Source organism: Labeo rohita, chromosome 18 (assembly GCF_022985175.1).
Source record: "Labeo rohita strain BAU-BD-2019 chromosome 18, IGBB_LRoh.1.0, whole genome shotgun sequence".
NCBI lineage: Eukaryota > Metazoa > Chordata > Actinopteri > Cypriniformes > Cyprinidae > Labeo > Labeo rohita.
The window spans coordinates 34,661,098-34,673,162 of NC_066886.1; the positions used below are offsets into that span (position 1 = coordinate 34,661,098).

The 12,065-nt window shown below is 37.5% G+C and overlaps 1 protein-coding gene across 3 annotated transcripts in view; it reads left to right on the forward strand.

Moving 5' to 3' along the window:
- Window positions 1-422: 422 nt before the first annotated feature.
- Window positions 423-12,065, forward strand: part of ppfibp2a (PPFIA binding protein 2a) — a 39,504-nt gene continuing 27,861 nt past the window's right edge. The window contains exons 1-4 of one of the 3 annotated variants that reach the window (XM_051134302.1): window positions 423-487; window positions 2,892-3,115; window positions 8,454-8,540; window positions 9,503-9,616. In XM_051134302.1, the coding sequence (XP_050990259.1) occupies window positions 424-487; window positions 2,892-3,115; window positions 8,454-8,540; window positions 9,503-9,616 (489 nt within the window). In that variant the 5' untranslated portion in view covers window position 423. Of the gene's footprint in view, window positions 488-2,891; window positions 3,116-5,072; window positions 5,297-8,453; window positions 8,541-9,502; window positions 9,617-12,065 lie in introns of those variants that run through there. The other 2 variants (XM_051134303.1, XM_051134305.1) reach the window with 2 other exon arrangements.

Here is a 12,065-nt window from a genome sequence, read left to right on the forward strand (position 1 = left end):
CATAAAATGTAAAAATCTAGTTGTAATTCCTAACTGCTGTAGGTAAAAGTCAAGGTTTCCCTACTTTCCACATCATGAAGTTAAAGATGTGCTCATTTTAAAGGTTTGACATACTCTCTAACTTCTGGATCCTGTAGGTTTCTTCCATACAGAAGGTTTGGAAGAAAATACTTCACATACAAACATGTTTCAGAGGCGCCGCACCCCTGCTGAATCTTCATTGGCCAGAAGGACTGACTGAAGGCCACATAATGAAAGGAAGCTCTAAAGCCATACGCCACATCCATAGTGAATATAAAGAGAGCGTTCACATCAACCGCTGCTGTTATTCTGGGTTGATGCAGAGGGATTTTTTGTGATGCCTGTATTTGTCTGTGCGTCTTGCAGTGCTTGTTAAAGTAGAGAATCAGATCACTTGTCAGAATGACATCAGATGTTAGTTTTATGCTGGAGGCCGCCTTAGAGCAGATGGATGACATCATCGCTGGTAAGATCCATAATTCTAAAGATCCATTTGACCGCTTTAGTAAATGTCTACAAGTGTTGCATATCTTTGCTCCTCTGTTTTGTCTGGTTTTTAAAGTGTTGAGCACACAGTGTTGTGTTCATATGGTTCACTTTTTTCCAGGTGGCCACTGGGAAAGGATATTTTCCATGTGGAGTGTTACATTTAGGACGGCTCTGTTTATTAAACCTTCATGACCATCACACTTAACCCCTGATGAGCTTAGGTTAAACTATGTGAAGCATTAGGTCCTACTAGTTTTGCCATGCAATGGTCTCTTTTCATTTCACACAAAGTGGTTGATTTCTAAGTGAAAGGTTTTGTGTTCGCAGTCCTGCGTGTTTGTAAACCAAATTTTATTTTCTTTAAAATGTTTACAGTTGAATGAAAATATCGAAATCTAATATGTTAAATGCAAAATGTAAGGAAATTACATGAAATTTCAGAAGAGCTATATGAATAATAATTTAGGGTTTAACTCACAAACAAATTGTGAACCTGATGTTCATGATCAGCCTATTGCATTTCTTTGTTATCTGTGGCAGTGTCATGGTATAGTGACTGAAATCACATACTGTCTGAGTAGGTCCTGTTCTAAATAAGAAATTACCTTGTGACTGTTAAAAAAAGTGTGTATGTTCTATACAGTATGAATGTGTTGTATGAATGTATACAGATGTACCACATTTGCCATGTTATCATGGTTTGTGCCCTACCAGTGTTAGTTGTGTTGCTTCACTGTCGTTCACAAATCTCTCCCATGGCCTCATAAGATAATAAAGTGTCAATCTGATGCACTTCAGAATCTCATTCATTCATTCATTCATTCTTTCATTCATGATAGTGGGTTTCACAGTACATATGACTTAAAGGCAAAAGAAAAGCAACTACTTTTTTGAGGGGTGAACTATCCCCTAAACAAGAAATGTTAGTAACGTTTTATTTGGTTATATTTGACTTTTGCTTCAACAAACTTAATTTGCTGCTTAATAATAATCAGTAAGATAGTTGCTAAGTTTAGGTATGGAGTACAATTAAGTGGTCTAAAATACGGTCATGCAAAATATGACATTAATATGTGCTTTGTAAGTAATAATAAACAGCCAATATGCCGGTAAGATGCATAGGCAGCTAGTTAATAGTGAGAACTGTTCACAAGACTTACCCTTTATTGTGATGGTCCCCTTTAGACGTTCTGCTGACTATAATTAACTTTAACTCCAATCAATCAATGAAGAGAAAGTTCTGCTAATAACAGTTTTCTTAACAAGGACAGTAAAAGTTTCACATTTCAGTGTTACTAAGCGAAGCTTTCAGTAAACCCCATAATTAGTTCAAATTTTAATGCAGAGATCTGAGCTGATATCTTTTCTCAATGATACACGTTCTAAATCAATTTCCTAACTCAATTAAAGTCTTAATCATGAAAGTCTCTGCTCCTTCACCACTTGAATGGTTAATTGACGCTCATGGAAACTTCTAGGCAGCTTTGATCGCTTTAATATTTGAGAGGAGGGAGATTTTAAAGATTCGCTATGCAGTGGGTTTGCCATTAAACTGACATTTGTTCAAAGTCTTATCTTAATTCTCATGCTTGTCTACAAAGCAGCAGCATTTGTATATGATGGTGAAAGATTTGTGTACGTTTATGTTCGCTTTGATTTTGCAAACTTATTTAAAAGGTTCTTTGTTAAATGGGATATAATTGGTATGTGTACATGTATTTTTGTTTTGTTTTGTTTTGTTTTGTTTTTGTTTTTTGTTTTGGTTCAAAGCGCTTTAATAGTTACTAGGCCAAACATGTAAAGCTATATAGGTTTTAAAAAGTTGGACAGTCTTTCCACAACTATACCATAGATCAGAAAACAAACAAATAAACAGAAAATAGATTTAAACATTTTACCAGTCCCCACTTACAGGGAAATCTGAATTAATAAATTGAATTGATATATTGAATCTGAATTGAATGTATGGTTGGTGAGTTTCTGTACTGTAGGTCTTATAACATTGAGTTATGGGGCCAGCTGCATAAACTGTTTAGACTTGTCAGAAAAAAAGCTAGCCGTCTAATTAGTTTTAATCTAGACTGGTCATAACTGAACCTGTTGGGGGCATTGTTACCCATGCAAAGAGGTTAGTCCATCATTATAGAGGTTATACAAATCTAGAGCACAGAACTCGATCCTGAAGAGCCACTGTCCTGCAGAGCTGAGCTCCAACCAGCTCCGCAACACACGCTTGGAAGTTTCTGATAATCTAGTAAATCAAGGGGGAGAGTGTTTTTTTTTTGTTTTGTTTTGTTTTGAAGGATAACAACACAGTAATGTTTTATGTATTTATTTATTTATTTCAAAAAAGGACACCTTGTTTTGTCTTTGCGCTGTAGGGTCTAAGGCTGTGGTGTCAGCGGATGATGTTAACTCTCCGGCGCTACAGCGTACATTCCCAGTGTGTCCTGCTCATCTCAGGGTTCTGCAGCTGGCCGAGGAGCTGAAATTTGCTCTGGAAGGACAGACATGTGTAGAGGACAAGGAGACCCTGCGGAGACAGATGTCCTCTTCCACAGCTCACACTCTGCTGCTGTGGCTTGACCGGAGATCAGAGATTTCAGTGAGATCTGAGTTTTTATTTTATGCTTTTTTATTATGAGTCTCTTAACTCATAGTTTTTTACGGTTTACAAGGAATAGCTGTCGCTGTAAGTTGAGACTGAGAGTGGTATTTTATTAGTGACATTCTAATGAATGCAATTATTTTTTTGCACAACAGTTTGTTCTTGTCTTAATTTAATTGGCTGAGCATTGTTCTGAGGGCGCTGCTAATTAGTATGACACCGCTGAGATGCTTTGCTATTTGCATCACTGCACATTTCTTTATTCAGCGCATTTCTCTTTCTCTCTCACTTTTTAAAATGTCTTTTAAAACATCCTATGTAATCAACCTTTCTCTTTCCATCTTACTATCTCAGTTCTTTCAACAGTCATACACTGTTCTTCAATGCAATAATTAATGCCGTGTTTTACAAAAGTGCAACAAAAGTAGCTGTCTGTTTGTCAACTTTTTTCTTACTTTTTTCAGCTGCTTCTCCAAGAATTTATACACAGAATTAGTTGACAGTCGTAACCAACTAGCATAACTGTATGGACTATAAGTAATAGTTAAAACACTATAAGGAATAGTTCGTTGCTTTAATGGCAGGTTGTGTGCCCATTATTGTGGTCGCTAAAGAGTGTTACAGAAATAGTTACATTTACATTTAGTCATTTAGCAGACAGTTAGCCTAAAGCAGTACATGTAGCAATGTTTTTTGTTTTTATTTTTTAAACATAAAGAAAAAAGAGAGATGAGAAAAAAGAATAGAGCAAGCTTTTTTATTTAGCTTTTTCTTAATTGTATAATACATAAAAAAGAAACTAGATAAATAAAAAAAGAATAAACAAATAGAATAAAAAAGAATAGAGAAGCTAGTGAGATTTTATTTTATTTTTTAAGAAAACAACAGTTAGCAAATGAGTAAAGTGCAAGTCTAAAAGAGTCACTTTTTATTTTTTTAAGAATAGCATTAGAATAGAGAGTGCTAGAGTTGGTTTTGTAGGCAAACATTAATGCCTTGAATTTTATGCGAGCAGCTGTTGGTGTAGCCAGTGCAAATTGATAAACAGGTGGTGTGACGTGGGATCTTTTTGACTCATTTAAAATTACTCTTGCAGCCACGTTCTGGATTAATTGTAAAGGTTTGATAGAACTGGCTGGAAGACCTGCCCAGAGATCACTGCAATAGTCCAGCCTGGACAGAACAAGAGCTTGAACGAGGAGCTGTAAAGCATGTTTAAAAGGATGGGCCTGATGCTGAATAAAGCAAATCTGCAGGACTGACCAGTTTTAGCAGTGCAGTCTTAGAAAGTCAGATGATCATCAATCACAACTCCAAGGCTGTAATTAATATTGATGTTTAAACACTGGAAATTAATTAAATTTATAAATTAAATTAATATATTTTTTTTTTTGTTTTTCACCATATTGCATCCATCTTGCAAACAAACACAAATAAATAAAGGGTCCTAAAATTGTGTCCTAAAAAGAATGTCACTATTTACACAAATCTACTCTCTTTTCTGTTGTCATTTCTAACTTTTATTCTTGAGTCTTCAACATGCTCTGACATGTTGTTTAATATAAAATGCAGTGATGGTAAATTCATAACATGTGAAGGGTATTGTCAATAGAGTTTCGACAGTGTCACGCGTCTAAAGCCATGCAGGCTATCTGGTACCGCTGTAAGTTTTCAAGTGGACGCTGTGGCGTCTGTGGGGAGCACCAACCTCATACAATCCCATACAATACTCGCTTTCTCTCTTCATGTGTGTGAGAGTGTTTTCCCTACAGAAAGCCCCAGTTTGTTAATAAGGGAGAGCGAAAGGAGGGGGAGAATAAGTATAGAAACAAGAAAAAAAAAATGGTTTGGCAAAGGAAAAAAGAGTGGAGGAGGAGAATAAAGGAGGAGGAAAGGGAGGGGAAAAAAAGAAAGAGGGCAGCTGGCAGAAGTGAAGCCTGATATTACAGACCGCTGCTCCAAACCAGATGCTCAGGAACCTAAACCAAAGGCTAAACTCAGACGAAAGACAGAGAAGAAGAGAAAGGACTCATATGTAGTGTCAAAAGAAAGAGAAAAGTATTCACACTCTTCATGTCTGTGATAGTTGTGACAGTATTAGGCTTAAGGATCTTATAATGGCCCTGCAAAATGGAATGGGACGTTGATTTTTACAAGCATTTTGCATGGCTTAAGAAGGTAAGCATGTCTATTCCTGTTCTTATATACTGACTTTTTCCTTTTTGTTTTGTCATGTCCATTTAAATGCTTAACGCTGCATTTGGAATGTGTTCATAAGTGGATTTATCTGGAAGTCAGATCCAGGTCATGAAAATGTGAATGTTATTCTAGGTGTTTTCCAAGACTTACTGCTACATTAAGCACAACGTGAGATGCGTATCCATGCAAAAACTTTTTGTGGTTTATTAAATTGCAGCAGTAGTTCTGTTAATTATTAATTAAATATATATTCTATCCAGATGTGCAGTGTAGTCAAGTGCACAGTTCCATTAAAGTATGTCTGACTGTGGTGGTCAAATGAATCCTTCACAACCACCAAGAACTAGTAAGTTTCATCATGCAAATCATATTAAACCCATTTTGCCGTGTTCAAGGTATATATATATATATATATAAGGGTCACTTAAACCTGTGCATGCAGTGATGTTGAAGGTGTGTGCGTGGCATTAAAGGTTTATGAAGGATTATGAATGCCATATATGAGGACAGATTAACCTTTGTTTTAAGCATGCAACTTGTTTTTCATTAGATGCTGTGCAGCATTCTCTGGGATTATCCAAAAGCATCTGTTGCATGCTAAGATGCCATGTAATTAACTAATGTATAGAGCACCTCAGGTAGTTTGCTATTGCCTAGTGTGATATTGATTGTATTCAATTTTTTTCATAGACAGGAAGTTCATTTAACAGGGTTCCCTTTTGAATGGGAACTTCCACAGTGTGTCTAATGAGATGCTATAAGAGGAATGCCCTCAGCGTGACTGGTGTCTGAAGCACGTGTCTAAACAAACAGTTCCATTGGCCGACAACAGTCAGTGACGCCACTTTGTACATCATCAGCTTTCTTGTCTTCAAGAGCCATTTGTTTGTGTAGCAGTGTGGGATTTTTGGGTGCCTTGGATAGGAGGCAGGGATTGTCCCCTGAGGTGGACACATTACAGATCTAGCTCTCCAAGCCACCTAATAGAGAACCACTGCCCTTGGTCATTCTGTGGCAGCTATGGGGACCTCCTTGATGTGCCGGTCCCACCTTCTGAGATTTTTGGCGCATCTGTAGAGATGGTGGTCTGGAGATTTGTGGAGGCAAGGGCACCGTTGGCGGCTTTCAAGAAATATATACTGCACAGATCCAAATCTTCACCAAAGACCTTCGAGGGACCTGATCTGAGGACCAGAGGCACAGCCAGACGGAGAGTGTTGCCACTTGCACTTCTCCTCAGAGGAGGAGTAGAGAACAGAGGAGGTGTGACAATTGAAGAACAATCAAGATCTGAGGGGAGTGATTGAAGAAAGACAAATCACGGAAGAGAAGTGACATCTCTCCTCCTTTCCTTTCTTTTCCCCATTATGTTTGGGTAGTAAAGCTGTAGCTCCCCAGTAGTTACCTACAGAGCTTTTTTTTGATGATATGTTTGCTTCCCTTAGAGGTAGACTAATGGAACTCGAAATGTTCTCCCTGGCCATGCTTCAGGCCTGCCAGAAATGTCTCCTTCAGACAAATAAACTGATGACATACATTGCAGACGCCGTCTTATACTCTGGGGCATACCTACAGTGATGTCGAAAACTGTTATCGACCATTGGAATTGTCAGGTTCAGATACGTGCTTGAGACACCAGTCACGGTGAGGACATTCCCTATAGCATCTCAGCAGAAGCGGTGTCTTGTTAGACTCGTAACCCAAGATGTTCTTCAAATCTGGTCCTGGGGGTCCACTGTAGAGTTTAACTCCAAACTTAAAGGTTACTTTAAAAAAACTTAAACTGTTTTTTGCCAAATGATGTGGATACTTATAAGCATCAAAACAAACATGCCTATAGCCTAACATGACCTTGCCCCTATCATGATATCTCCACCCCACACGTACCTACACAACCCTGGCATAACAACAATCGTGGAAACAAGCGAAGATGACACATAAGCATATTCAAACAAAAGCCAACACAGATAAGTTGTGTGACACAATGAAAACTCAACAATATTCACCTATCAAGAAGAATTTGAGCCTTCTTGTCCTTGAGTTCTCTCCACCGCTGGAAAGCTGTGCCGATATTTACGCGGGTCCTACCGCTTGCCCGATCATAAGCCTTCTTTTTAATGCTTTGTTCCTCTGATATTTTCCTCTTTTTTTATCTTCCAATTCTCTCTCTCTCTCTCTCTCTATATATATATATATATATATCCGTCTTGTGTACTCAAATTGAGCGCTCTCTTCTCTCTATCATTCAAGACACGCCCCTTCCTGCTGATTGGCTACACGTGTGTTTTGGGAATCCGTCCGACACTGTGATCAAAAGCGGTTTTCAAAAATTGCTTAGTGCACCTTTAATCAAACACAAGCTAATTAATGTCTTTAGAATTACTGGAAAATTGCCGCCAGCGTAGACTGATAGGGATTGAAGGTCAGTTCTGCTGGTCTGTGGACCTTCAGGTTCAATATAAAGAATGTTTCTGGCACCCATGTGTACATGACTTTTAAAGTCTTGAATTGACTCTTTCACAGTACTCGACTGTCTGTCACTGCCAGTTCCAGTCAAAACACTTTTTACACTACAGCACTTAGATTGCAGACAGGTCTAGATATTGAACCTGCTAATTATCTCTCAGATCATGTTTTTGATAATTCAAACATATCAGTCGTCACTCATGTGAACCTGCAGCCGTTTGCCTCTGGCTTTGAGCTTTTGGCTGCGATCTCCATCAGTTGTCAGGGAGAATATGTGAGCTGCATTAGATGCAGACCATCCACTGTTTTACATTATTGCATGGAACAGTTATTCAGATCCACATCTTTCTAGTACATTCACAGTATTTCACACATCACTGATATATTCCACAAAGTCCTTCAGCTTTACTGCATGGAGCCTGTGCACAAAAACCTTATTATCAAAATAAACCTCTTAAGAAATTCCTCTCTAAAACCCTAGGCGGGCTGGGTATAGTGAAGTGCTGTGACATATTCAGTATTAATAAAATCATACAGGATGCTGAGAAACACAGTCAGTTACTATATGCATCTGTAACGGCAGCTGTGAGTCTCATGCTTCATGATTTATAGTGTTTCAATTTCCTCTCAGTTGACTGTAAACATAACTCTACTCACCTGTGAACCACAGGTCAATGTGCAAGGCTCAAGCAATGGTGAGAGCTACCAGGAGCGACTGTCTCGTCTAGAAGGAGATAAAGAGTCTCTTGTGTTACAGGTAAAACATGGGGGCAATTTGTTACAATTACTTTCTTAAGGTACATCTTGACAGCATGAGTTTTTCAATAAATAGCTTAACCATCAGTACTGTATGATGTCAATTTAATTATGTTTGAATAGAAACTACTGTACATTATCAACATCTAAAACTTGTTGACTTTCTAATGAGAATTTATGTCCAAAATCAATTAATATTACTAACCTGCCAAAATGTATCAAATCCAATGGCCAGTTCTTCTTTATAAGCATAAATTAAGTAACTGCCTCAACTTGATTCCTTCTAAAAAATTATTTTAGCTTTGCCTACTTTTTTTTGCAATCGGCATCTGTCTGGACTGAGACTTCGAGTGCTACAGCTGTGATCTGCACCTGGCCATACTTGAAATCCATCAAATTGCTTATTTTCTTTTTTATTATACTTTAAAAATTGCACTGTAATTTACATTAATGGTTCTAAGGAAGATATTGCAAATCTGATGAATGTAGAGAATAACATTCACAATTAATTTATATTAGCTGTGAACTACAGATCTGCTTTATTAAATGTCTGTTTTATGAAGATATTTAGCAAAAAACTTTTCAGTTGAAGCACGAGACAATTGAAGAAATCCAGGAATTGTTCGTAGCCAAGCCAGAACAATTGTGGTGTTTCATGGGAACAGACAGGGCTGTACGGATTAGTCCTGTTCTGGCTTGTTGGGTTTTTGACAGTAAGTGCATGTGGGTGCTTCCTGATCAACTGGGTTAACAAGAATATTGTTTTGATTTGTTTGAAACTCTGAATAATCCAGTGTTATATACATGTGTTTAGTCTGATTCTGAATTGAATAATGAGTGTGATTAGAGTGTGAGTAATATATATATATATATACACTTTACTCTCAGACCAGGAAGCAACTTTAGAATAGGCAGAGAGGATGCACCTCAAATGAACAAACTGAAATTAAACCTGTTTCTCAGGTGAGCGTGTTGACAGATCAGGTGGAGGCTCAGGGAGAGAAGATCAGAGACCTGGAGAATTCTCTTGGGGAATATCAGCACAAGCTCAGCTCCACTGAGGAGATGCTTCAACAGGTATTAGTATCAGTTTGATATCAATTTGACATCAAATGTTAGTTAAGACTTGATCAGGATTCTGTAACATCATTTTAAATTCTGTTTAGACAGCACTTTTTTTTTCCAGTGGTCACTGGGTGAACATAGGTAGATAATTCCACGCTGATATGTAGCCCAGTATGTTTGATGTTCGGTTTACATCACATCAACGTCATGTCAAGTTTGATGTCAAACTGATGTCTTTTCAAAATCAGTTGCCCACTGGGTTAACAAAGAAGACATTTCATTTTTATGTGTGTATTATTTGTAAAACGATCAAAGTATTCTTTGCAAGGTCTGTATCAGTCAGGTTCCAAATATTCAAAATATGTGTTGCGCAAAATGTTAAAAGCACTGAAACATTTACACATTTACATCATTAATCATCTGCTGTTTAGGACTAATATTCTGCTTACATTGCTTCACCCTGATTGGGAAGATGTGTAAATTTACATGTGTAAATGAGCAGTCATGTGTTAAAGAGTTTGATTTCTTAGTTGACTTCTCACTTTTTCGACAACAATCTATTTTCAGGGACCTGAGCCATATCTAGAGATAGAGACTTGACATTGGACAGTCTTCTGAGATTTGTTTCTTTAAACAGCTATTATTTTAAAGGGAACCCTGGGTATTACGAATTGTGGTTACACATTATTTTGATAGTCCACTTTAGACATTCTGCTAACTATAAGTAACCTTGCAACTATATGTCAGCTAATTCTCATTAATTCGCAACTACATGTCTACTAACTCTCAGAGCAGATCGTTGAGTTAGGTTTAAGGGTTAGTAGAATAAGTTGACATTTACTTGCAAAGTTTTGAAGAGTGTTAGAAGATATTATACAGACAGTCTACTAATACTCTAATGATTGGTTGACATGTAGTTGCAAAGTTACTTACTGTTAGTAGAATGTCTAAAGTGGACTATCAAAATAAAGTGTTACCAGAATTGTATATCTTAATATAGCATAAATGATGTCTCTTACTGAAATATGTAGTAGAAAATCCATTACAGATTTTGCGTTATTTAAAAAAAAAAATCCACATTGTTATAGACATGTTTTGAACTATGGGGGGCGCCATTATTTTGATTATGTAGAACGGTTGCACTCCGTGAGCTACTGCCACTCAGCTACGCTATTTCTACCGCAACACAACTTGGAAAATAAAATACTGATACGATCGTATCTATGCTGTCCTCCTTGCTGTGAAGAAGCTATACAGCTAGTTAACAAATGCACACAGTTTATTCTTTCCAGAATGTTTACTTCTGTGATTGCTCGTTTTCTTTTCATTTGTAAAACTAGTACAATAAACAAGAAATGAAATTACAAATTGTACATCAATTCCTTAGATATGCATATGAACATGAACGTGTACAGTCTGCATGTACATGGGAAGGAAAACTTGCTCTTATTATCATATCGATCACAATCTTCACCTTTAAAAAGTAACATTGTCTTAGCACATAACACTCTTACAGATCGATTCAAAATAGTCAATAACTTTCAAGCATATCTTTCCTCAAGGCAATGACCATTTGCGAGCTGAACTGAAACGTTGCCGAAATAAATAAACACTGCGTATATACAGAAGAGTAATAAAACTGCAATATTGAAAATAGCCTGTAGGTGTCAGCCATACACGATGAGCAGACATCGGGCAGAACAGTATCAGTAATTTATTTTCCGAGTTGCGTTGCGGTAGAAATAGCGTAGCTCAGTGGCAGTAGCTCACAGAGTGCAACTGTTCTGTGTAATCAAAATAATAGCGCCCCCCCAGTCCAAAATATGTATATAACAATGTGGATTTTTTTTTAAAATAATGTAAATCTGTCATGGGTTTTCTACTACATATGTCAGTAAGAGGCATCATTACGTTATATTAAGCTATACAAGTCTTAATACCCAGGACTCCCTTTAAAGAACTCTAATAGCTGCTCCAGGAAACCTGCTCATATCAGCAGAAAAATGTGCACCTGATGTGCCTGACAAGGAACTGTGTGGAAATTCTTTGGTGGGATTCCAGGAGACTGGTCGTCACATCACCTCGGCAACTCAAATGTTTGAGTATTGATGGTATTCCAGGGCCGGCATTGACTTGCTTGACTGACCTGCTTTCTCTTCTGCAGTCTGTGTCCATCTAGAGAGGAAAAAAAATAAAAAATAGTGCAGTGTAAAAGTGCGAGAAGTAAAGTGATCTCGAAGCTTTGGCGTTTCAGTAGACCTGCTAGAGACATTAGGACCATTTATGAAAATAAAACTGTTCAAGGCACAGTAAGACTCCTGTGCTTATCCTTACCATTTTCAGGGACTAAATTCACATTTTGCTGCTTGTAAATCTCATTTTCCTCGTAAGCTAATTGCATATTTCTGTTTAACTCGTCTTTGGTTTGAAAGCTCTAAGGTTGATTAAATCTCCAGCGTTC